Source organism: Lemur catta, chromosome 1, assembly GCF_020740605.2.
Source record: "Lemur catta isolate mLemCat1 chromosome 1, mLemCat1.pri, whole genome shotgun sequence".
In the NCBI taxonomy this organism is placed as follows: domain Eukaryota; kingdom Metazoa; phylum Chordata; class Mammalia; order Primates; family Lemuridae; genus Lemur; species Lemur catta.
Window position 1 is genome coordinate 33,718,707 of NC_059128.1, and position 25,012 is coordinate 33,743,718.

Here is a 25,012-nt window from a genome sequence, read left to right on the forward strand (position 1 = left end):
AACTATTTCACACAAACCTTTATCTATGTAGGGCAAGGCAAGTATTACCCTCATTTTACAGATGAGCAAACTGAGAGGCAAGCCATTTTACAAATTTGCTGAAAGTCCCAATGATCCAAACTCCAAAAACAGCTGTGCTGCCACAATGGCACCCTGACTCTTATCCATATTACGAAGGAAATGTCATCTTTCTTCTTAGGTAAGGGCAGGTTGTCAATGCTCTACTGATTCCAGGACTAGCCACTTCTTTTTTTTTTTTTGAGACAGAGTGTCGCTTTGTTGCCTTGGCTAGAGTGAGTGCTGTGGTGTCAGCCTAGCTCACAGCAACCTCAAACTGCTGGGCTTAAGCGATCCTCCTGCCTCAGCCTCCCGAGTAGCTGGGACTACAGGTATGCGCCACCATGCCTGGCTAATTTTTTCTATATATATTTTAGTTGGCCAGATAATTTCTTTCTATTTTTAGTAGAGATGGGGTCTCACTCTTGCTCAGGCTGGTCTTGAACTCCTGACCTCGAGCGACCCACCCGCCTCGGCCTCCCAGAGTGCTAGGATTACAGGCATGAGCCACCGCACCCGGCCTAGCCACTTCTAATTTACAGATAAATGAGAAATAACCTCTGCCTTGCTATGTCACGACCTTAAGACTATGATTATTGATGTAACTTGATCCAAAACAGGCTACTCTAAGGAGATTTTACCCCTTATCAATGACCAAATTTCACATGATATAAAAAATGAAGAAGCTTACCCTTAACCTTCGGATTTGGATATCAGAGAACTTTCTCACTCCATTTACTGATGGCACCAAACGATTAAAGAGAGCCTTAAAGGAAAGGAGGAAAAGGGCGTTTGAATGAGAGAAACCCCACTGCCTCGCTACCTGCATCATCAGCACCCAAGAGACCAACTCTAATTTGGGTGCTTCAGCCCTTTCAAAAGGGTTCGTGGGGTTCACGGAGCCTCAGCACCCTACCTTGTCTGTCTGGGTCAGTTCATGGAATATCCGGGCATCAATGGCCGCAGCAACGAGGTTATTAGCTGCAGTGATGGCATGGATGTCACCAGTGAGGTGGAGATTAAACTACAAAAGAACAGAAGCCACATTGGTCTCCCAGCAGCTCTGGATCTTTCCAACCTTCATTTTATTACAACCAAAGCAATCTTTATGGTAAAGCCAATGGAATACTGATGGCAGCTTGGCTAGTGGACAAATACTGAATATAGGGAGCTCTTGAAAACATAGATGACTGACCATCTGTCCTCAGAAGAAACTCCTTCCACACTCAGAACTTACAGTTCTCCCTAAATGACATGTCCAGAGACCACAAATGCCACACTGCTGGGATCAGCAGCAACACTGGATTACTAAGGACACACCCACGTCCTTTCAGCAGTGAGCGAGGAGTACCCCTGGGGCAGCACCGACTCTGTGTCTAAGCATTGTTCCCATTTCTGCAGTTGGCACTCTGCATTCACGGGGTGTCGGTGCTTCCCAACACCATGTGTCATTTGATCACTCACTTCAAATGATTATCTCCACTGAAAGCCAGACTTTGAAGCCAAGCTGTCACAAGTCTGCACATTAAGATGTTTTTCCCTTATATGTTGCTTCTTCTGAGAAACAAGTCATTTGTCCACTAACAGCTCTACAGAAAAGGTTAATCTCTGGAGGGAAAACGCTCTAATAAAGGGTCAAATCCCAGAATACTTTACCTCTTCCATAGGAATGACCTGGGAGTAGCCACCTCCTGCAGCACCTCCTAGGGAAGGGTCAAGGAAGGGGACTCATGTTAAGCATGCTTCTCTATGCTGGGAAGTCAAATAAAAGCGAATAGATTATTGTAAAACTACTAAGCATATTATTTACTTTTTACAATCATTTGGACATATCTGATTAATTGCTTTCTGATGCTGAATAGTCTCTGAATTGAAATCTCAGTGTAAATGACAAAACCATGAACACATACATACCTACCGATTATCTCTAGAAACAAGTTCCAGTGATTCCTAAGATTTTGTTAAAGGACCTAGCTGACAGTTACATAAAGGCAAACCTGTTCAATTCCCTATTCTCATAAAGCTAACCTGGCTTTTAAAAAAGATATATTTAAAATACATATATCCAACAGAGACTGCAATTCTTCCTAAATAGGAAACATGCATCATAAAATAGCCAAATTGCTGAAGTTTTGCTGGCACATTTGGAATACGGATTGAGTGTCCTCATCCAAAATGCTTGGGACAGAAGTGTTTTGGGATTCAGATTCTGGAATATTTGCATTATGTTGAGTGAACATCCCAAATCCAGAATCTGAAACTTGAAATGTTCCAGTGAGCATTTTCTTTTGCATCACATTGGCACTCAGAAAGATTTGGATTTTGGAGCCTTTTGGATTTTATTTTTTCTTTTTCACTCTCTTTTTATTTTTTTGAGACAGAGTCTCACTGTGTTGCCCTGAGTAGAGTGCTGTGGTGTCAGCCTAGCTCACAGCAACCTCAAACTCTTGGGCTCAAGCCATCCTCCTGCCTTAGCCTCCTGAGTAGCTGGGACTACAGGTGCATGCCACCACACTCGGCTAATTTTTTTATTTTTAGTAGAGATGGGGTCTCACTCTTGCTCAGGCTGGTCTCGAACTGCTGACCTCAAGCGATCCTCCTGCCTCAGCTTCCCAGAGTGCTAGGATTACAGGCGTGAGCCACCACGCCCAGCCTAGATTTCAGATTTCTGGATATAAGATGTTCAACTTGTATTAACCAAAGACCAGTCAATAATGTCCAGGTTACCACATTATCAGTGAAATAAATATAAATTTGAGATACTGATTGTGGTTTTGTGAGGCAGAGACCATGCAATGAGGCAATTTGCAATAAGAGTAAAAGGTAGATAAAATAATGGGTTCGATAAGCAGAACAAGGTATGTAGCTCATTCTGAAGTTGAAAGGGGGTTGTTAACACAAGCTCAAAAGCAGAATGAAGTCAGTACATTTATAAAATAGGCAGAAAGAGGAAGGTGTACCCTGTGTTGACATTTGCAGTAATTGCTAGGACAAGCAGAATGTGATACCCTGTCACCAAGCAGAGAAAGATAACTCCAAGAACCTATTATAATTAATAAAAATAATTTTAATTAAGAGAGCATGTCTGCATTACTACAGCAATCAAAATCTGAAGGTAAAGTATGATTACTGATGTCGTATTTTCAACCAATCAGAAAAAACACTGTTAATGGTAGTGGTTTAGACCTTAAAATAGACATGGTGGAGGGGGTGCTCTGGTACTTAATAATGGTGCCTTTGACCGAGTCACCTCTGAAGCTCTGGTTGCTGCTACTGTAAATGGTGATAATGCTTTCTCATATTGAAGGATAAGATAAAATAGTATGTGTAGACTGTTCAGCATAATACCTGGCACAAAGCATATACTCAGTAAGGTAGGCTTTTCTTATTCCCACAGGGCGAAACATTTGTGGGGTTTGTCTTTCTCTCCAGAGTGTCAGCATGATGATCAGTAGCTATGATTACCTTCATTGTTACTGTGACAGTTCACTCTCAGGATCAAATCAAAGCACCTCCAGCTACACATTACCCACCCCAGAGAATCCTTGTGCAGTGTCAAATAGTGACAGCAGGAGTTGGGGGGATCTGATGGCAGCCTTTGGCAAAAGCACCACCACAGAGGGTGAGAGGAGGACATTCCTGGTGTCTAAATGAGTTGAAGACCCCATAAGCATCATGGGGCCAGGGGGCCTGGGAGGACTGAGGGAGAGGGAGGTGCCCTCGGGCCACTCAGGTCTGGGCCCACTAGTACCTTTTATTCCAAAGGTGGGGCCCTGGGAGGGCTGTCGCACACACGCAAAGACGTTCTGGAAAAGATGGGCACCCAGGGCTTGCACCAGCCCGATTGTGGTTGTGCTTTTCCCTTCTCCCAGGGGCGTTGGGGTTATTCTTCAAGATGAAAGCAAAAAAGGAAAAGGCTTACTTACATAATTAAGTTGATCTCAATCATCAAGTCATATGTAGCAGACCCTAGAGAATGACTCTTAATCTATATAATAAGAAAGACAAAAGCCCTGAAATAGACCTTTTCCAAGAGTCTTAAATATAATTTCTAAAAAAGTTTAAGTTAAAAAAAAAAACAAAACAAGACTGCTATACTTTAGCTTTTCTTGCTATAAGGAGAAAATGTACTTTACCTTATAGAGTCTACTATAATTTTAATTTCTCAATTTATAGTCTCAAAAAAATGCTGTTATATATATAACTAAGCCCAGCAATAAAAATGAATGCTTAGTAGATCTATTGAATTAATGAATTTTGGGTTAACAAAAAAACAGGTGATTCCATCAGAAGACTAGGTTTTAAGACCGAACTCTACCACCCACTAGAAGGATGAACTTGATCAATTTTCTCATCTCTGAACGATTATACCTACTTTTATCCACCTCACAGGATTGCTGTAAGGATCAAATCAGATCAAGTATGTGTGAAAATGTTAAAACCAAATTAAAGGCACCTCCGCAAGTACAAATGCAATCCCTGGTAATACTCAGGATTAACAGCATGATTCAGGTGGCGAATGAATGAGAACCATACCCAGTCACCACCACGTATTTCCCATCGGGTTGGTGTTTCAGGCGTTCCAGTGCTGACAGCAGGACTTTGGCCTTTGTTTCACCATACAGTTCCACCTCTTCAGAGAACAGACCAATTTCTCGAGCCAGTGTACCAATGGGCTTTGGTTTGCAAGATCGTGATATATCAATGTCACTTTAAACACATAGAAAATAGGCATCAATCTTTGTTTATTGAATTTATAATAATTCCCTAATAATAATGACACCCACCCCTACCCCAACCACTGATGGTGCTTTCAGAGGCAGAACACACACATCCATGGTATCTGTCAGCTAAAAACCAACAATTCACAAAGTTTTAAAATTTTATTTTTACCTTGGAACAGGTGTCTTCAGGTTAAGTTTGTTATACTGAATACTCCACTTTCCTGGCTTATATTTCTCCAGGAAACGCCTTGCACTCTCTACTGTGCTCTAAACAAAATGTCATAAATGGAACTTAGAAAAGGTGATTACTTTAACCCCCCAGTTCCAAACCCCAGTTCTATCACAAAATGATTTGCCTCATGACCCAACTGTTAACACGCTTCTATTCTAGGCAAGACTCTACAGGCAGATGAAATGCCCTGGGCTGCTTGCCTTGCCGCCTATTAGCTGGTGCAAAGCCTTATGACGGCCAAGCAAACCAAAAAAGACCTAGCCCAGTCAGTGTACTTGGACTTTTCTTTTTTTGGAAGTTACTATTTTCCAAAGGAAATTAGAATTGTGCCCCTAGTTTCTTCTATTAATGTGACTGATGCTACTTCCCTGGTCTTCCATTCCCTTTTTTGCTCCAGTAGATTCACACCTTTACTTCTGAGTAGGTTGTCTGAAATTTCTGTTATACTTGGGGAGAAAAGCAGTCAAATTTTAGCAGCTTTGAGGAACTATTACAGAAACTTTATTCATAAGTAAGTACCTGCATCAGCATTGCCACCGTCATGGGCCCGACGCCACCAGGAACAGGAGTGATGAAGCCCGCCCTGTCTTTGGCCTCGTGGTATGCCACATCACCCACAATCCTTTTCCCATTTGCCTTTGTATCATCTGGTCAAGAAGGAAAAATTCAAAGCCACGTCTCAGAATTGCAATCCTGGTGTTTATTTCCAATCCTGGTGATCAATGATGACAGTTTATTCCAAAAACTCAGTAGAATTTTAGGGTGTGATGGTCCCATCAGGCCCAAATGCCTACTTTACTTAAAAGCTATGGATGACAGATGTTTGCTATTTCTCAGGGAGAAAATTATTTTACCCGCAAAAATTCACAAGATGCTTAAGTGGTTTTTCAGAAACTGGAGAATCCTTTTGTGGCCCCTCAGGTGGCAAATAAAATAGCAACGATTTTTTTATACTTAAAACCAACTACCCAGTATATAATGAGCACCTTTTAAAATGTTAATTTGCCAAGGCCTACAAAAGGAATTTTTTGGGTGCACAAAGCTCCGACTGTGTCACAGCTGCCAGATACTGTTTCTACAGCAACTGCTTGCATTTTGTAAGCTCCATGTGTGAGCTGGAGGAACAATTCAACACCCAATTCCAAAGGCGAGCAGCTACTTAAATGTATGCTAAAAGGCAAAGAATATAATTACATTCCCCTTAAAAGGATGCAAGAACAACTACAAATCTTACCAGCAAAGAATAGCTATTCAAGAGAACAAAACCCAATGATGCATCATTGCTCACTCACACAAAGAACATCCTACACCTGGCTTCAGTGCACTTCCAGGAGGGGGTGGGGCACAGGCCTAGACCTTGAAATAATAAAGCTCCTGAGGAAGGATCCGGTAGAATCCCAGTCACATCATTACTTCCCTCTGATGGGATCTCCACAACCGAGAAGAAGCTTCAAGATAGACCCGAAAAGCCAGAATTACAAGGCCTAGGATCAGTTCTCATACTGTTAGTTCCTCAGCCCCTGTGAGCTTCATATTCATCTGAAGTCCAAAAAATGCAGAGAAGGATTTAACACTACCTGTCTCACAAGCTTGCTGAGAACCAAATGAGAAAACGTGCATGTTCTTGAAATTGAAAAAGCATTCTCCAAACACCGGGGTTTCTCTTCGCACCTTAGATAAATAAGATATTTTTTACATGTCCTAGAAGGACCTAGTGAACACAACTTGGTGGCATAGTTTCAGGTTTCTAGAAGATTATGAAGCAGCAAACGATGTGCAGAACATTTCCTCTCACAACCCCTAAAGTTGTTTCAAAATGCCAAGGAAATAGAGTTATGAGTTTGCCCTTTGGGCAGGTTTCAACAGTCTAACACTGAAGCTAGCTTAAAATACCCCTTGCATCTTTCTATGTGTGAATGTTAGTCGTTTTAGTTTCTCCACCTTCGGAGACACACATCATTCCCTACACAACTAACTGAATGCTGCCCTGGCTGAGCTTTTTGCTCCTAAGCCAAATACCATCAGGGCTGACTTGAGTGCCCACTGACGCACATCCAGTGTTTCATAGATAGTGTGGTCAGTGGACAAAGCAACCATTTCTCAACCTAAGTATATAGCTTCAGTAACCAGCAAACATTTTGGTCATACACGCCCAACCCTAGAATTTCTCTTCCATTGGGAAATTACATGTACAAAGTTCAACTTAAGATCCAGCTGAGCCTTGACTCCTTCACATCTAATTTGGGGACACCTGATAATAGAGGCCACAGTATAGAGGCCACTATACTGGATGGGTTGAGACTGGACTGGGATAGGATGGGAAATCTGTTCCCTCTTTTTAACTCTTCCAATTAAAGCTCTATTCATCCAGCCTTCCTCAAATTATGTTTAGTAAGCCAAACAGGAAGAATACTTCCACATTCCTCTGGCCAATACTTTTGGCTCTCCACAAGAATCTTAAAAAAATATTCTTTTTGGAAAAAAAAAAGGCACACACACACCCCTTAATTCATTCTTAATTTGGCAAGTAACTTATGATATCCCTGAGCAGACCATACAAACAATTTAAAAAATCAAAATTTGGACCAAGGAGTGGTCCAGTTGTGGAATATGTTGTTTCTAAAATGAACGTTTGCAAAGAATACACTTTAGGTCCATCAGCCCCTCACTGGTCTGCAACTCAGTGATTCTGCCATCTTTGGAGAACAATAATATCCAGACTTATTTATATTTATATGCCTATATGCCCAGGATCAGTAAAAACACTGTTGACCAGGATAGAAGCTCCTGTTTTGGTTTTGTTCATAGTTTACCATCTACATGAGCCATCAATGTGATCAGGATGGTAAGTTCCACATTCAAGTTGACATTTCCCACCCATCTACAAGACTCCAGATCCCCATCCAGGTGTTTCTTCTCCATCTCTCATATAATCCAAAAAATGCCAAATGCAGAAATGATACAGAAGATGCAAGGTTTTAAACAGAATGAGCTTGAATGTCACATTGCAAGTATTCAAAGTGAGGAGTTGTAGGAGAGCAATTTCATTATCGCCCATTAGATAATTATACTACAAGAAAATGAGTGATCAATTATGAGCTACTGTCTTAAAAGCACGATAGGGAGAGTGGGAGGGAGGTTAAAAATGGTAAAGGCTTGACAGTGACTAATGTTCCTGGCAGCTCACTGTCTACATCTCAAAGTTGAGATGGGAAAAGAGAAAAAAGATTATTCTTGCTATAACAAGAATTCAACAACTCAACAGATATGAGTGCCAGTAGTCAGAAGGCAGAATGCTGGACATGGCACCGCAGAGACCACATTGCCTGTGAGGAGCTGACTATCTAGCCAGGCGGGCACAGGACACCAAACAAGAGACACATGTGATAAAACAAATACCAAGTTCTATGGGAGAGGAGAGAGGAAGAGAAGGTTTTTCAAGAGAAGGAGAGATCACCCCTGGTTAAGAAGAAATCAGACAAGGTTTGGAAGGAAGAACAGACATCACAGACCAAGAGGAAATAGGGAGGAAGCGGTAGAAAATGAAGTTCACAGTTGAGCCTTCTTCAATTGTGTAGCCCAAAGCCTGGAGTGGTGCTTGATGCACCATAGTTGCTCAGTTACAGATTGTTCCTTTCTTGAATCTATGAGCATGTATACAAATTTTGTTGCATTGTTCTGTGGAACTTTATGTTTTAAAGAATGCCATGCTCCACTAAGGACAAACAAGGTATGTGCAGGCAAGGGAAAGCAGTCCAGTTTAAGACAGGTATTCACAAAGTGCCAGCGAGATAAAAGGCCACAAAGGTTGCCGAAATTAGTGTGAGGCTAAGGAGTCTAGCAAGTGACGTGGGAGGAAGAGGTTCAGGTCTGTGCTAGAGGTGAACACGGCAAACAAGGTGTGTGATGGGCGATGGATCTGGGTGGGGAGCAGCTGGAGGTGGGGACACCTGCAGTCCAATCCAGCTAAGAAGGCAACACTCAGTGGTGACACTGAGAACAAAGAAGAGAAGAAACAATTCATAATATTTAAAAACTGACTCAATATAGGGACTGATTGGAAGGGGAACTAAAAGGTTTCAGACCTGTGGGAAGGAAGAATGGTGATATCAACTGAAAGATGGGAGAGGGGGGTAACTCAGGGATGACGATGCCAAGCACAGTTTTGAATGTGATTAAAAGGCTGGAATTTGTTCTCTGCCTAGAAAAAAGCCCAGGTCAAATATCTTTGTAAAGCCCTCCTAGAGAACTCTGAGCAGAATGAGTCCCTCTTCTGGACTCTCACGGGGTACTGCAAGGATTACACTGTATTTTAAATCTGTCCACCACCTTTGCTAAAATAAAGGGCAATCTCTACAAAGATAAAGTGATGTCTCCTTCCCACCCCCTCTCCCGCTTTCTCCCTGGACAAAGTCATCTTGGGAGCTGCACAGCACAGTGATTAAAGTCACAGGCTCTGACATCAGAGCCTCTAAATGTTAGTACTTCAAGCATAAAATGAGATGAGAAGTTTCCTCTCAGACTTCGTTTGATGACCTAGACATCATCCTCAACTTGGCCCTCTCCCAGAAACCACTTGCATCCTGTAGCAATGCCCACCTGGGACATAATTGATCCCACAGTCGATGACTATTGCCCCAGGTTTGATCCACTCTCCTTTCACCATTTCAGGCTGACCAGTTGCAACCACCAGGATGTCACCTTTATTTACCTATGTAAGTGAGATTCAAACATCAGAAATTAAGAATGAAACACACATCAAAAAAATCTAGAAGTAGAAAGGACACCCCTGAGCTTCGTATTAAATTTTTAATTATCATCAGCTATTTCATAGGCTTTTGGGTCAAGGCCTCAAATGCAAGACATCTCTGACAGCCCTTCACATGCTGAGCTCATTCCTACACACACCAGAAATCCCCTTCTCTAGGCATTTTACCAAAGGGGAAATTGATGAGAACCCGCAGGGCAGAAGGGAGCATGGGCTTGGAGCTGCAGACCTAGGACTATATCCCTGGATGATATAACATCTGGAGACTGCTCCCTCTCCTCCACCTTGCAGAGCATTGCTTGGGAGGATTAAAAGAGAAGGTACCAGGCCTCTCTCCTGCTCTTTCCTTACATTTAAGAGACTGCATTGTCAATAGGCACATGTACATGTCAGCATTTTTCAGTTCAGGAATCTGATGCAGGGGTCTAGAGCAAGCTGCTCCGCTTGATGTCATGGAACCACTGTGACATCCTCCTCTGGAGCACCTCTTACTCTAAGGCCACCACTGTCACACACATGGCATCTGGGTCAATCTGAGTGCCTACACTGCTAATCTCTGTCTACACGAGGCAGACTGGGGTAAAATGTACACAGAACAAATTCTGTATAAACTTGAGCAAATTTTAAATTTGTTTTTTTTTTTTTTTTGAGACAGAGTGTCACTTTGTTGCCCTGGATAGAGTGAGTGCCATGGCGTCAGCCTAGCTCACAGCAACCTCAAACTCCTGGGCTTAAGCGAGCCTCCTGCCTCAGCCTCCCGAGTAGCTGGGACTACAGGCATGCACCACCATGCCCGGCTAATTTTTTCTATATATATTTTAGTTGGCCAGATAATTTCTTTCTATTTTTAGTAGAGACAGGGTCTCACTCTTGCTCAGGCTGGTCTCGAACTCCTGACCTCGAGCGATCCACCCGCCTCGGCCTCCCAGAGTGCTAGGATTACAGGCGTGAGCCACCGCGCCCGGCCTAAATTTGAATTTGTTTCTTCATCTTGTATTAATAACATGAGATGAGAATTGCAGAATTGTTATAAATGGGGTTAAATGAGATAATGAGGGTAAAGTACATGGCAGTGTCTAGACCTTAAATGTTAGCTATACCCATTATGTGAAGAGAACACCCCACTACACATGCACATTCGTGTACACACACACACACACACGCACACGCACACGCACACACAGAGAACACCTTCAACTCTACTCTGAACCTCCTACCTCCTCGCCCAGATTGGCAGTCTTGGAGTGGCAGGTGGTCACTGTAGCATTGTTCCACAGAAGCAAGTCATGCATTGGGGCTCCCACTATTTTACTGCGCCCAACCACTACAGCGTGCCTTCCAGCGATCTGCACCCCTGAAAAAAAAGCCAGCATGCATCAGAGTTGGGGGAAAGAAGCTGCCCTCCTTTGCATGCCACCTAAATGGGAAAATTCAGAACCAGCATACAAAAACAGGTTCTTAGCATCACACAGAAACCTTCCTAAAAACATTTCTTTTTTGGCAATAATATTCTCAACTCTAGGGTTTCAGCTATAAATTGGGACTTGTACATGTGTCCTTCTTACTGTGGGCTTTTGAGAGCAGCTTAAGCCAAGATCCATTCATTGAGTCATAGGGGAGTGGGAAGAAAAACCTACACTCAAAGAAAAAAGAAGCCCTGACATACAGCTAAACAGCCATATGGAGGAAGACATCAGATTAAATTACATGGGCAAAACACTTGAAACCAATAGGGTGTGTGTAACTGGGTGAAGAGAAGTGCAGGAAATTAGATTAGTATCAGTAATTCTTTCCAACTTTGGTGAGTTTATTTATGCAGTTCCTCATCCACATTTCTTTTTTGGCTTCAGGCCTAAACCGTAGGGTTATTTGCAGAAAAGTGATAAAGGGGAAATTTAACTGCAGTAAGGAGTTTTCTTTCTCCTTACTCAGCATCCATTCTTCTGGCAATATACCAATGCTCTTTTCAGGACTGACTCATACTCTACTCATTGGAGATGGCTGGGGTGAACACCCAATAGTGGACCAGTGACCCTATTTCATATCCTGACTGATAAGATCTAATCCCAGGACTGGTTTTTGTTTTGTTTTGATTTTTTAGCTACAGGGTCTCTGTCACCCAGGCTGGAGTGCAAATGGTACAGCATAGCTCATTGCAACCTCAGATTCCTGGCCTTAAGCGATCCTCCCCCTTGAGCCTCCCAAAGTGCTGGAATTACAGGCATCAGCCACTGTACCTGGCCCTCCTGTAACTATTAGGCACAAGGATAGAACAAAGCTGAAGCCGGAGCTGCTTGGGGCCACCAGGTGGAGCCAGTGAGCTGCCGCCCACACAGAAGAAAGCACAGACGTGAAGACGCCAGCCGAGCCCCTCTGCACAGCGAAGACTGAAGGCAGGGGACCTTTACTTCTTGCATAAAATCAATTTTATCAGAAAAAGATAAGCTCTTATATGTTAACATCATGAACACCTAGAAGTAAGGACCGCAAAGTGTAAAGTGTTTAATAGGTCACTTTCTGTACTTTTTAGGATTCAGTGAAAGACTTGAAGCTACATCAGGGCAAATGATAGTGTCACTGTCAACAAGAGGAAGTAGGAGGCCTGCAGCAGCTATAGCTTACGGGATTTCTTTTTAAATCAAGTTGTGGTACATTCTTTGCTAAACATGCTAAAGAATATAAATGTAGCTGTAGGAATGAACTATAATAGCTCTCCCCAAGGCTTAGCTTGACCTTTTCTTGCCAACCACAGAAAACTTTCATTTATGCTGGCCAAAACTTTCCACTTAAAACTTCCGACCTACTTCTTTGTAAGACCCACTTCCCTTGTAAAAAATAACCTCTGCTAAAAGTATTCATAATGAAATCAAAATAGCAAGGTGCTAACTAGTGACGGGATGATATGGCCAACTGTTCAGGAGATCCATTTCTAGCCATCTGTCGAGTCCTAGAACTACTGTGGAGATTCGGTGCCCATTTCAGGAGTGGGAGCTTTTCACTGTTTACCCTTTTAAATGATCTGAAGTCTTATTACCATACAGGTTATTTTTTCGCAAAAAAATAACCCAAGTTCAAATCCTGGTTCTGTTGTCTCTTGGACAGGTTACTCAAGTATCTGTCTGAGCTTGTTTTCTTAGCTGTTGAACAATAATAATACCTACTTCATAGGGTTGTTGAGAAAAGTAAGAGAGAATTTAGGTGAAGCCTTTAACAGACAGGCCCCTCAGCCAATCAAGTCCATTTATTTATGGCCCGGTGTCCCTCCTCTATCCCTCCCCTTGTCAAGCCCAGGCTCCAGGAAATGGTGCTTTCTTATTGTTTGGTGTGTGTTTTTACCTGTCTCTTTGATGAGTTCCAAGCATCCTTTAGGCGTACAAGGAATGAAACAGTCATTTAGATCACCTCTAGCAAGTTTCCCAGCATTGATACTAGTCAATCTAAAACAATAAAAGTGATGAAAATTAAGAAGGAAATAAAGGTAATTAGGTGTCTTTATTCTCTAGAAGCAAAAATGGTGTGTTCCCCAAATAGAAATATATTATGGAATGGAATATATTTAGAAATATATTAGAAATGGAATCATGCAATGTGATATAGGAAGCCAAACCACACTCACCCATCCACATCCTTTTCAGGTGCGATAGCATTGATCATTGCTTCAGTATTAATAGCATTCTCTGAATCTAAAGGTAGCTGCAGTAGGAATCCATGTACAGTAGAGTCTTCATTCAAAGATCTAATGTGCTTTAACACCTAAAAGTAATACCACATATAATTTGTGTATCACAGAGCAATCAAGAGGGGAGAACACACTTTCTAAGGCAAAGATCAGGTTGTCTCATTTTCCCCCAACAGTTTATTATAGTCCTCTCAGTATGTACCTCCCCCTGGGATCCTGAGATCACCTGTACTTTTAACGCAGACTGTATCCCCCAGGTGTCTGGTAAGAAATCCTTTAAATAAACAGCTAAGAACTATAATAACTTATTACTACAATAGTTATACCCATCTTACAATTATCCAAACCAAGAAATGGAGCAGCAATGTCCAATAGTCTTTCTGTGATAAAGATTGTGTTTATGGTGTATTTATGTTCTATAACTTATGCCCTATAATACAATGGCAGCTATTAAATCCTTGCAGTGTGGCTGGTGGAACTGAGGAAATGAATTTTTAATTTTTAATGAAATTCAAATAGCCTCATGGGTCTTGTGGCCACTAAACTGGATAGTGCAGTTATAGAACATGTCCATGACCTCAGAAAGTTTCTTTTTCCTCTTTTCCCTTTGCAGTTAACCCCCCTACCTATGAGCAAACATAGTTCTGACTTTAATCACCACTGATTTGTTCTGCCTATTCTTGAACATCATATAAAGGGAATGCATATTTGTTTTTTAAAATGCAGATAATTGTAGGTCAAGAATCAGTTTTAATGAACATCACAGGTGCCTGGAAGCATATGGTACTATAGTCACACTGTGAGCACCAAACGTTCATAGGTACCGCACCATGTACTCTGTATTTTCAAGGATTTTCTGGAGGGAGAGTCTGTAAAGCAAGAACCCAAAGGTCTTGCATAAGCTAAATATGTCAGTCCCCAAAGTTCCACTAAACCAAAACCCAGAGGAAAAAGCACTTGAGCTGCCCTCCTAACAATCAGTCCATGACAGCTCACCTCAGATTCTGTGGCCGTTCTTGGTAATTTAATGTGAGTGGCTTTAATCCCAACCTGCAAAATGAACATCAGAAACAGGTAAATGGCAAGAGAACTTGAGATATGGGCCCGTTTCTTTTACAGATATGACGAAAACAAACCAAGAGGTGTTAGTCATCCTTTCCCACTTATATGTTCTGAAGAGTTAGTCCCTCACTTCAACCCATTCACCAATCACTTGTTAATTGCCACCACTGCACTTTCAGCAATTTGTCTCCTAGTCCTGCTCTTTGGGAAGAGAAAAAATTATTGATCAGAAAACAAAAATTCAATGTCGGGCCAGAGGCTGTGGTCTAACTCATCCATTTCTGACTTACAAATAGATCAACTAATGCCTGCTGTGGGTGACCAGAGTTTTTATGGGGAGGAGCACACAGGGCAAGGGGTGAGACAGGACCCGGTGGCAGTGGGGGAGGTGGTGGCACTGCTGTGCTAGGCATTACCTCTTCAGCAGCCTTCAGCTTCACATTTATATAAAGATTGGAATCATCTCTCTCGCCAACCTAGAATAATAAATACATGCAAATCAGACGATTAGAGAAAGGCGAAGTGTACAGAAAAGCTTCTACAGTTTTAGTTTTAATAAAAGGAATGTTTAATCATGCGACTCTTGTTGCAGAGAACTTTCACAGGAGAACAAGGAGCCTGTGGGGGCAGGATGGAGATGTGAACACAGGAGCCACTGCAGCCCCTCCCCGAAACAAGGCCCACCTGATTCCCACTGCAACCGCCAAAAGAAGAGAAAAGGCAGAGGCCATCTGCATGTGCGCTGGAAACTGAGCAAGGGTGCTGCGGGCCTATGAGAAACACATGGGATATCTGCCGACATATGAGAACAACAGAGCAGAGGGTTGAGAAATCGTGTTGGGCAAGAAAAGCACCTGAGAGGCAGGAGCACCCAGAGGGCACATTCTGTACCCACTCCTGCCATCACCCCACCAGGCGCAGTGGCAATCTCTCAAGCCCAGCCACATAGAGAAGAGAAACCAGGGCAGATGAGTGAGGCAAAGGGCAATCTACTGCCCTCAACGCAGAGAGGAAAGTACAGGGCAGAATCCAAATCCTTTGAACAACTACTTCTATGGTTCCTGTGTTTCTTTAATCACAAACAGATTTATAGTTTTTCATTAAAACCATTTATCTGTAAAACTTTATTTACGAATATTTTTCCATGTTCTAGGGGTTGACATTTCTCGTTTTCAAAGTTGCAATACACTGCACTAAGTTTGGTTTCTCCCAAAATTGTAAAGAATATTGCAGAGGGAAATGTGGTAAGTCCCCTGATACCAAAGATAACTGAAGCATGACTCCTTTTAAAGGACCACGGCGAAGAAGGGAGCCTGCCTCTGAAGCAGAGCATTTCTAGACCTTGTCATGCTGACGCTGTTACTGGACACCTCCCTCATATCTCAGGGAATCACAGCTTCAGTTGTCCTTTATACAGATAGTTCTCAGTTTTGTAGTGCTAATTTAAATTTCAAGAGCCAAGAGTGGCTGGGTGAGGTGGCTCACACCTGTAATCCTAGCACTCTGAGAGGCTTAGGCAGGAGGATTGCTTGAGATCTGGAGTTTGAGACCAGCCTGAGCAAGGGCGAGACCCTGTCTCTACTAAAAAAATGGAAAAATTAGCCAGGTGTGGTGGCGTGCACTTGTAGTCTCAGCTCTTCAGGAGGCTGAGGCAGGATTGAGGCAGGAGGATGGCTTGAGCCTAGGAGTTTGAGGTTGCTGTGAGCTAGGCTAACGCCACAGCACTCTAGCCCAGGCAACAGAGCAAGACTGTCTCAAAAAAAAAAAGAAAAAAAGCCAAGGGTTCTTTGAGGGGAATTTGATTTTCTTTTTAATGGTATAGTCATACCTAAGTATATCAGTTGCTTCCCTTGGGGATGTCCCTAGAATGTTAGTGCCTTTCATGTTTCCTCTTTGGTCATTTTCTATATATGTCCTTTGCCCTTACTACCCAACATTCACTAAATCGGTTGCCAGATTTGATACACACTGGAATTTTTAAGTCAGAGTAAAAAAGGAGGTAGTTCTAAATATAAAAGTATTGTTTTTAACATTTTCATTCATATTTGTACCTACAATTAGTTATTTAGACTTAGCTTTGCCATTTTATTGCTTACTGCCAGACTTTTTTTGAGACACCGTCTCACTTTGTCACCCAGGCTAGAGTGCAGTGGTGTCCTATCCCACTGCAACCTCAAACTCCTGGCCTCAAACAATCCTCCCACCTTGGCCTCCCAAAGTGATATAATTACAGGCATAAACCACCATGCCCAGCCTACCAGTCCTTTCTAAGCTACAAGTTCTCTGGTTTAGAGTTTACTGTAATTCATCTCTCAGGTTGGTGAAATGCAATTATAAAGTCACTTTTCCAGGAAAGCTATGTGGGCATTTTTCTAAGCCTATGTGTATACAAAGATATTTTTCTGCCATCCCCTTGCGCTTGAAGGACCTGGGCTGATTTGGAATGATGGCATTTTCCTTCAGAGATGTCATCTTTGGCATCTAGTGTTATAGAAGTCTGAACTCTTTTGTTGTTACTGTTCCTTTATATTAACTGTTTTCTGCTTGAATACTTCTTTAGGAATTTTTCTAAAACTCCAAAACTGCCACCAGTTGCAAAAAGAAAACTTAATAGTTATAAAAGAACTTTAAGAAGCCAAATCAAATAATCACTCTTGGTTTGGGCATTTCATAGAGAAAATAGTTATACATCATTGAAAGACTAGATGCAAAAAGAACATTTAAAGATTCTTATTGGGTACAACAAACACTATTCTGGTGATGGGCACACTAAAAGGCCCAACGCATTATATAAGGTATCCATGTAACAAAAACATTTGTACTCCCTTAATATTTGGAAATAAAAAATACTGAAATCTTAAAAAAGAAAACAAAAAAACAACCGGTAGCAGTCAAATGGGTGGGTGGAAGACTGGTTTCCCAGAACAATTCTTAATCCCATTACAGTTTATCAAGAAGATGACTTAAGCATTTTATCAGGAACGCTGATTTCTTCCTTGTGGGTAGTTATCCATTACATCATCAAAAAAAGGTCCTATTACCCAGAGGGCACATTCCGTACCCTCCCCTGCAGGAGGAGAACAGGTTAGGGACAATTTTTTTTACACCAGGAATCAGCAAATTATTTCTGCAGAAGGCCAGACAGTATATATTTCTGGCCTTGTGGGCCACATACTCTGTCACAGCTGCTGCTGCTGTCATGTCCTTGGCAGTATTTGGACACAGGCCACAGTTTACCAATCCCTGTTTTACTCCATACAACATCTTGGGTATTGGTCTACCCACTAATTTTTCTTTCTGTTTCAGGGAGCTTTTGTAGATATTCAAGCCAGCTGAGTTTATTAATTTTATGGTTTCTGTCCATGTGTTCTATGTGTTTTGTAAGGACTGAATGAACTACTTACCACCCGTAAAGCATTCTAAATAGTTCCTAGTACAAAGCAAGAGTTAGCTGCTATATTATTAATAATTAAAGTATTTTATGTGCTAAGGGGATGGAAATATAGCCTCCTTGGTATTTCTTAAAGTGAAAAGTCTTAATTTCCTATAAATACCAGTTACTTGGGAAGGTATCCATCTATTTTATGTGAAAAAAATTCCAACTTTTAAGTATATACTTGGGCCAGATCATGAACAATTAGAAATATATATAAATCATTTAAACTATTGTAGACACTCTTTGTAAGTGGTACAGGTAGAGCATACCTAATCCGGAAATGCAAAATCTGAAATGCTCCAAAATCTGAAACATTTTGAGTGCTGACGTTATGCCACAAGTAGAAAATTCCACACCTGACCTCATGTGATGGGTCATGTGATTATCATGTGATAGTCAAAACGTAGTCAAAACTTTGTTTCATGTACAAAATTATATAAAATATTGTATAAAATTACCTTCAGGATATGTGTGTATGGTATATATGAAACATAAGTGAATTTCATGTTTAGACTTTGGTCCCATCCTCAAGATATCTCATTATGTATACACAAATGGTCCAAAATCCAGAAATATCCACAATCTGAAACACTTCTGGTCCCATGCATTTCAGAGATGGGGTACTCAACCTGTACTGTCATTCCTTCTATAAAGGATAGGGAGTCTGTATGGCTTGATGGACTGTGATCAGACCTGCATTTTAACAAGAGCTGTGGTTGTGGTCAAGAGGAAAGACAGGAGGTATTTAGATAGAAGCCTAAAATCGGTAAGGAGATGACTATTGTGGCCCCAAGAATCAAGAGGAATAGCCCCTAAGGGAGTCAGGAAAAGATGATCCCAGGCTTCTGGCTTGGATGTGAGAGAAGATGGTGGTGCCTACCCCAGGGTGGAAAAGTTAAGAGGTCAGATAGAGAGATGCAGTTACAACATGTTATGTAAGCCTTGCATCACAGGTGTTGACTCTGGTGCTAAAGTACAAAATTAATAGAGCCTACCACTGTTTAGTCAGCAAGGACATAGGAGACCAGTTGTAGAATAGTGTTTATATAATAAAAACACTTGTAATCAATAAATTTAAAAAACAAGGTTGGAATCAATTTTAAAAGCAGGGGGAAAAAAAACCCAACTTCCCAATATTGCTAAGAAAGGGTATACTTCTTGCCTATAACATTTACTCTTTCTACAACAAACAATTCCCAAGAATAAACCAAGAAATAACCATTCTCCAAATGCACCGGTATACACCCACAACATACACCTTTGATTCTTAGTAATTTGTTCAAATGAAAGCTCTGAGTTTCCTGTTATCCAAATCAATACTTCAAACATTCATTCATTCATTTATCTGCACAAATATTTATGACATGCTTCCTACCAAGTTATTGAATGCCTCCTTACTGGATGAATCTGGAGCTCAGTGAAGAAACTCTAGATAATTAGAGAGCTAAATTTGGAAGTATTCCCTCAAGAAGCTTTGGAACTGGGTGAGGTCACTTTACGGAAGAATAAAATGTGGAAGAGATCTGAGGGGTGGGCTCTAAGGCATTCAAATGGTTTAGGTTTCAGGGAGATTAGAAATAAGCAAAGGAGACTAGAGAAGGTGCTTTTTTGCCTTGCAAGCTGAACTAGATGCATTTTTATAAGGAACACCATTGTTTTTGTTTGTTTGTTTTGTAGAGACAGAGTCTCATTATGTTGCTCAGGCAATGGAGTCATGGTAGCTCACTGCAAGCTCAAATTCCTGGCCTCAAGCAATCCTCTGCCTTACCCTCCCAAAGTGCTAGGATGGCAGGAGTGAGCCACCGCACCTAGTCAACCAAGTCAACCATCTTTACTGGAAAGAACTGACAAATGATGATTATCCAGGCTTCAGTATTTGGCAAATATTCTCAAAAATGAATAAAATGAGTCTGGTGCTTCAAGGAAAACAAATAACTATATTTGTTGCCAATGATAAAATTTCAGTTTAAGCAAAAATTAGAACTTTTTATCCACCCCTATGAGCTTGACAGCTTCTCAATACTTTAATAAGGCTTTTCTGATGAGCTCTTTGGTGATATTAACAATTGTGATTCTTTTTATATTGCATAATGAAATGTGTTAACATTTGGAAGATATGCATAATTCAGTGAACCATTATTTTCCAAATGAGGAATGAAGGATGTAACATTTTGATGTAACAAAGTATGCAAGTCTGAAAAGATATAACAAAGTATAAAGTTCACTGATACAGTTTCAGATTTTGCATTGCAACTAATCTTTCTTTAAAAACTTCACTTATTGAGTAGTCGTGCAGTATCAAAGAAAAATATCCACAATAATCTAGGAAGACTATTAAAAAAATCTTTCCTTTTATAACTACACATCTGTATGAGGCAAGGATTTTTCACGTTTCTATGAAACTAGCACACAGTAAGGGACTGTATGCAGAAGATGCGAATCCAGCTTGGAGCCAGACGGTACACAGTTGGGCAAAAATGTAAAATAATGCCTCTCTTTTCACTAAATTTTGTCTTCAAAAAGTCATTTTTCCATAAAAATGTTATTTATTTTAACATATAATGAGCTTACTACTGGCATTTTAAAATGAATATTTTTAAAACTTCTTAGTTTCCATTTCTAATACAACAAACATTAATGGGTGAATCTACACAAACAAAAGTTCTTTGAGGTCTTAAATTTTTAAGAGTGTAAAGGGGTCAGACTAAGACCAAGTTCAAGAGACACTGGCCTAGGAGAAGAGAAGAGCAGAAGGCCAGGATACACCGAAACATTTCATTTTTTATTTTCATTTTTTTTCTTATTTTTTTTTCTTCCAAAAGCTCATCTGGAAACACCGAAATATTTCAAAGTTGAACTGAAAAAGGAGATCCTGCAAAGAGAAACTGAAAGGTATAAGGTTTCACAAAAGCTAAAAAAATTAAAACTAATTAAAAAATAAATAAGAAAGAAAAGATAGAAAAATAGAGGGAGAGGTCTGAAGAGCATTGTCTGAAATGCTACTGGTAGATCGAGTAAGGAGAACATTAACAGAAATATACTATCATAATACCTGTAAAATTGCCAGGCCTGGTGTGAAACCAGGTGCTTGCTCCTTCATCTGAGTGACTTCGTTCTTCAGTCTCTCCCTAATTTGCCTAGAGAAAAAGGAAAGGGTGGAGTTCACTTAATATTTCAAGCACAAATAAGTGATGTAGATTATTAGATGTACTTTTCTTTTAAGTTAAAAACACCTTCACTGAACAGACATTATCTGGTATAATATGTACCACGGACCTTTCATCACTTTTCTAGGCCTCAAGTAGATGTGGATCTTTTCTAACTCCTATTGACATCAAGTGGGCCAGGGGGTGTGGGAATAGTCAGTTTAAAATGTATTAGTAGATGGCATTCAATCATACAGTGAAGAAATGAAAACCTGGACCAACACTTCTGGAATGCACTGATCCTCATCTTTTTTTTTTTTTTTTTTTGAGACAGGATTTCACTGTGTCACATAGGCTAGAGTGCAGTGGCATCATCATAGCTCACTGCAACTTCAAACTCCTGGACCAAAGCAATCCTCCTGCCTCAGCCGCCTGAATAACTGGAACTATAGGTGTGCACCATCCTGCCCGGCTAATTTTTCTATTTTTTTATAGAGAGGGGGTCTGGCTATGTTGCTCAGATAGATCTCTAACTCCTGGCCTCAAGAGATCCTCCTGCCTTGGCCTCCCAAAGTGCTAGGATTACAGGCATGAGCCACTGAGCCCAGCCTAATCCTCACCTTTTTCAGCATTTCCACTCTCCAGGTGCTGCCATGAAAACATTTTGCAGGAAAGAACTCAAGCTCACACCTTTTGCTCAACCTACCTTAGTAAGACACCAACAGGGTATGCACATAAAGCTGAATGATCACTCAATGAATCTCACTCCAAATTCAATATGAATTTACCAATTATATTCCAATTCATAAAGCAATTTTCCTTACAAAAGAATTTAACACAAGGTTCAAAGTATAACCTCTTATGAAACTAAGATAATTTACCAACACATACCTTCTCATCAACACAGCAGGACATTAGGTTAAATTACATCCATAAATATTCAAAATAGCTCATAGCCAACCATGCCCAGGTACGATATATGATATAGCCTTCAACTTGAACAGGCTCTGTCTCTCTTGGAGAACTACTTTTTTTGTTTTTATTTTTTATTTATTTATTTTTAGAGATAGGGTCTCTCTATGTTGCCCAGGCTGGTCTTGAACTCCTGGCCTCAAGTGATCCTCCCACCTCAGCTTCCCAAAGTGCTGGGATTACAGGCATGAGCCACCAAGCCCAGCTAAGGAGAACCAGTTTGGTCATTTACTTTTCTTCATCTTGCCCACCTTAACCACACTTGATGTAAAAATATACATAGACAGTCAATCACAGGTATCTCTTCCCTTATTCTAATTCAACTACTCCCAGCTCCACTTCTCCATATTTTACAAAAAACTGACAAACAGGCACAGGTCACAAGAAATAGATCATTTGGACTGGCCTAGTAAACATCAAGACGGTTAAATGGTGTTAATATAAGAAGTCAAACCCAAGACTTACAAACTTCATTTCTCTTTAGTGACCTTATTTTTTCACATCAATATCCTCTACAATAACATAGTTCAAAAGAAGAATTAATAGACCATTAGATTTTTTTTTTTTTTAAACTGGGATTTGGCCTGGACAGAGGCCACAGTTCTGCTCTGAGACAAGAGAACAGGAAATCCCAGAGCTGCCCAGTTTTCACTCTCCAGCAGTGCCAGCCTCAGCTGCTCCCCCAAATGACAATCAGCTGTGGAACTGGGCATAGCCTGACACCCCTTAACAGCCACCCAGTCATAGCCTAACACCCCTAAACAGTCACTCAGTCATCTCTTCTGCCTTACTCTTACACAAATTCTTACACAATTATTCTTTCCAAGGTCCATTACAAATTCCAATTCATTCTGTTTAACATGATGGCTCAATATCAAACCTTTGACGTTTTATGGCAGACAAAAAAAGCATTGATAAAATATAACCTAAGAGGGATGTAACCTAAACAGAAGTCTGTTACAGCAGGCAAAGGTAGCAGCAATTAATCTACGTGATGAAAAGAAAGCTGACATTAGACAACAAAAACACTGAAATGGAGCAAGGCTTAGAGCAATTCTCAAATAATTCTCAAAAAGTACATAGAGAACACCTTTAGTAACTCCTCAGAGAAAAATCAATAACATTCACCTTCAAAATGTAGGCAAAATATAGGGCCCTAGGGCTCTTTCTTTCTCTCTCTTTTTTTTTTTTCTTGTTCTGTTGTCCAGGCTACACTGGAGACCTGTCATCATAGCTCACTGCAACCTCAAACTTCTGGCCTCAAGCAATCCTCCCACCTCAGTCTCCCAAAGTGCCAGGATTACAGATGTGAGCCACCACTCCCAGCCTAGGGCTTTTTCTAAACAAAGACACAAATTAATCCTCCCCTCCCTAAGGAGATTATTGTTATAAGATTTTAACAATGTAATAAACCACAAAAAAAAATTTTTTTTTTGAGACAGTGCAGTGGCGTCATTATAGCTCACTGCAACCTCAAAATCCTGGGCTCAAGCCTCCTGAGTAGCTGGGATTATAGGCGTGCACCACCACTCTAGGCTAATTTTTTCTATTTTTAGTAGAGACAGGGTCTCGCTCTTGTTCAAGCTGGTCTCCAACTCCTGAGCTCAAGCAATCCTCCTGCCTCGGCCTCCCAGAGTGCTAGGATTACAGGCATGAGCCACCACACTTAGCCAACCACAAACGTTTTATTTGTTTCATTTCTATTTTGTTCCTGTTGCTTTATTTCATTTGCTCATTACAATTTTTTTTACTGCTAAAAAAAACTTCAAAAAGTTTTGAAAACTTAATATGTATTTCCTCGTAAAAATAACTGTGATTTTGTGAGGCCACCTAGTGTTCCAAGGAATACACATATTTAAATTCCTCATCATTTAAGTCAAATTAAAAGACTAAATTACCTTTTTTTGTTGAAAGAAAACTGATTGTCTTCACATATCAGTAATATGGTAAAAGCTACATCATATCAGTACACAAAACAGTCAACTGATAATAGTACTTTTTATTATTACATTTAAGAACAAAATATTTACAATGAAAATTACTACAATTTAACCCAGATAGTTACTAAATTTGACAGGTACCTCAAATACAAATTTGAAAGCTTCCTGTGAAGAGAATATTTTATTGGAAATTTACAATGTAAAGTACTTCCATCCAGTTCTCTCTAACCTCTCAAAGAACTAAGAAAGAAAAAGTAAATTGCTTGATATTTATGACATGACAATAACTCAAAATAGTGAAAAATGTTAATGGATCATCTAATTTTCAGTGAAGGCAAAGACCATCATTAATCCACATACACAATGATATATTAATAATGACTTGTTTTAAGCTTCTAGATCAGGTTTCTTAAGGTCAGCACTACTGATATTTGAACCTGATAACCCTTTGTTGGGGGGGCTGTGCTGTGCCCTGTAAGGTACTTAGCACCATCCCTGGCTTCTACTTCTAGATTCCAATAGCACACAGCCCCTCCTCTCCCCCACATGACAACCAAAAAGTCTCCTCCAGACATGTCCAAATGCCCTGAGGTGGAGGGAGGAAAAAACTACCTCTCTTTGAGAACCACTAATCTAGAGGAACAAATGGAAATAGGTACTAGGTTGAATTGGTCCACAAAGGCTTCCTAAAATGTAGGATTTTAAAAGTGGATTATAAATTCATTAGAGAAAGGTCAGAAAGAATAGCAGCTTCCGAGTGCTGGTACATGCAGCCAAGTATGGTGGGATTCCAGAACAATGTGGTCCCACTTCCCCTACCCACACCAATCCTAGGAGGTGGGGATGTGGAAGGGCAGCAAGAACTCAGATGCAACAAATTGGTGACATTAGGAATAGAGTGCAGTATGCAGTATTGCTAAACTTTTCATTCCTTTCGAAGTCAGACATCCAGATTTTTATGCATAATTCAAGAGATATAAATGTGTTGGGAAGTAA

The 25,012-nt window shown here is 40.7% G+C and overlaps 2 protein-coding genes across 4 annotated transcripts in view; one reads left to right on the plus strand and one right to left on the minus strand.

The window, feature by feature from the left end:
• ZBTB25 (zinc finger and BTB domain containing 25) overlaps window positions 1-15,649 on the plus strand; it is an 81,931-nt gene extending 66,282 nt beyond the window's left edge. Inside the window, exon 5 of one of the 2 annotated variants that reach the window (XM_045565835.1) lies at window positions 15,115-15,649. In XM_045565835.1, the coding sequence (XP_045421791.1) occupies window positions 15,115-15,275 (161 nt within the window). In that variant the 3' untranslated portion in view covers window positions 15,276-15,649. The remainder of the gene's footprint in view (window positions 1-15,114) is intronic. The other variant, XM_045565846.1, reaches the window with a different exon arrangement.
• Window positions 1-25,012, minus strand: part of MTHFD1 (methylenetetrahydrofolate dehydrogenase, cyclohydrolase and formyltetrahydrofolate synthetase 1) — a 57,761-nt gene that overhangs the window by 21,849 nt on the left and 10,900 nt on the right. Inside the window, exons 2-15 of one of the 2 annotated variants that reach the window (XM_045565818.1) lie at window positions 21,011-21,095; window positions 14,939-14,998; window positions 14,457-14,510; window positions 13,398-13,534; window positions 13,118-13,218; window positions 10,999-11,135; window positions 9,613-9,724; window positions 5,533-5,660; window positions 4,951-5,048; window positions 4,594-4,767; window positions 3,809-3,945; window positions 1,714-1,760; window positions 974-1,081; window positions 749-823 (exon numbers count right to left, since the gene is read on the minus strand). In XM_045565818.1, coding sequence (XP_045421774.1) covers window positions 749-823; window positions 974-1,081; window positions 1,714-1,760; window positions 3,809-3,945; window positions 4,594-4,767; window positions 4,951-5,048; window positions 5,533-5,660; window positions 9,613-9,724; window positions 10,999-11,135; window positions 13,118-13,218; window positions 13,398-13,534; window positions 14,457-14,510; window positions 14,939-14,998; window positions 21,011-21,095 — 1,453 coding nt within the window. Of the gene's footprint in view, window positions 1-748; window positions 824-973; window positions 1,082-1,713; window positions 1,761-3,808; window positions 3,946-4,593; window positions 4,768-4,950; window positions 5,049-5,532; window positions 5,661-9,612; window positions 9,725-10,998; window positions 11,136-13,117; window positions 13,219-13,397; window positions 13,535-14,456; window positions 14,511-14,938; window positions 14,999-15,206; window positions 15,327-21,010; window positions 21,096-25,012 lie in introns of those variants that run through there. The other variant, XM_045565823.1, reaches the window with a different exon arrangement.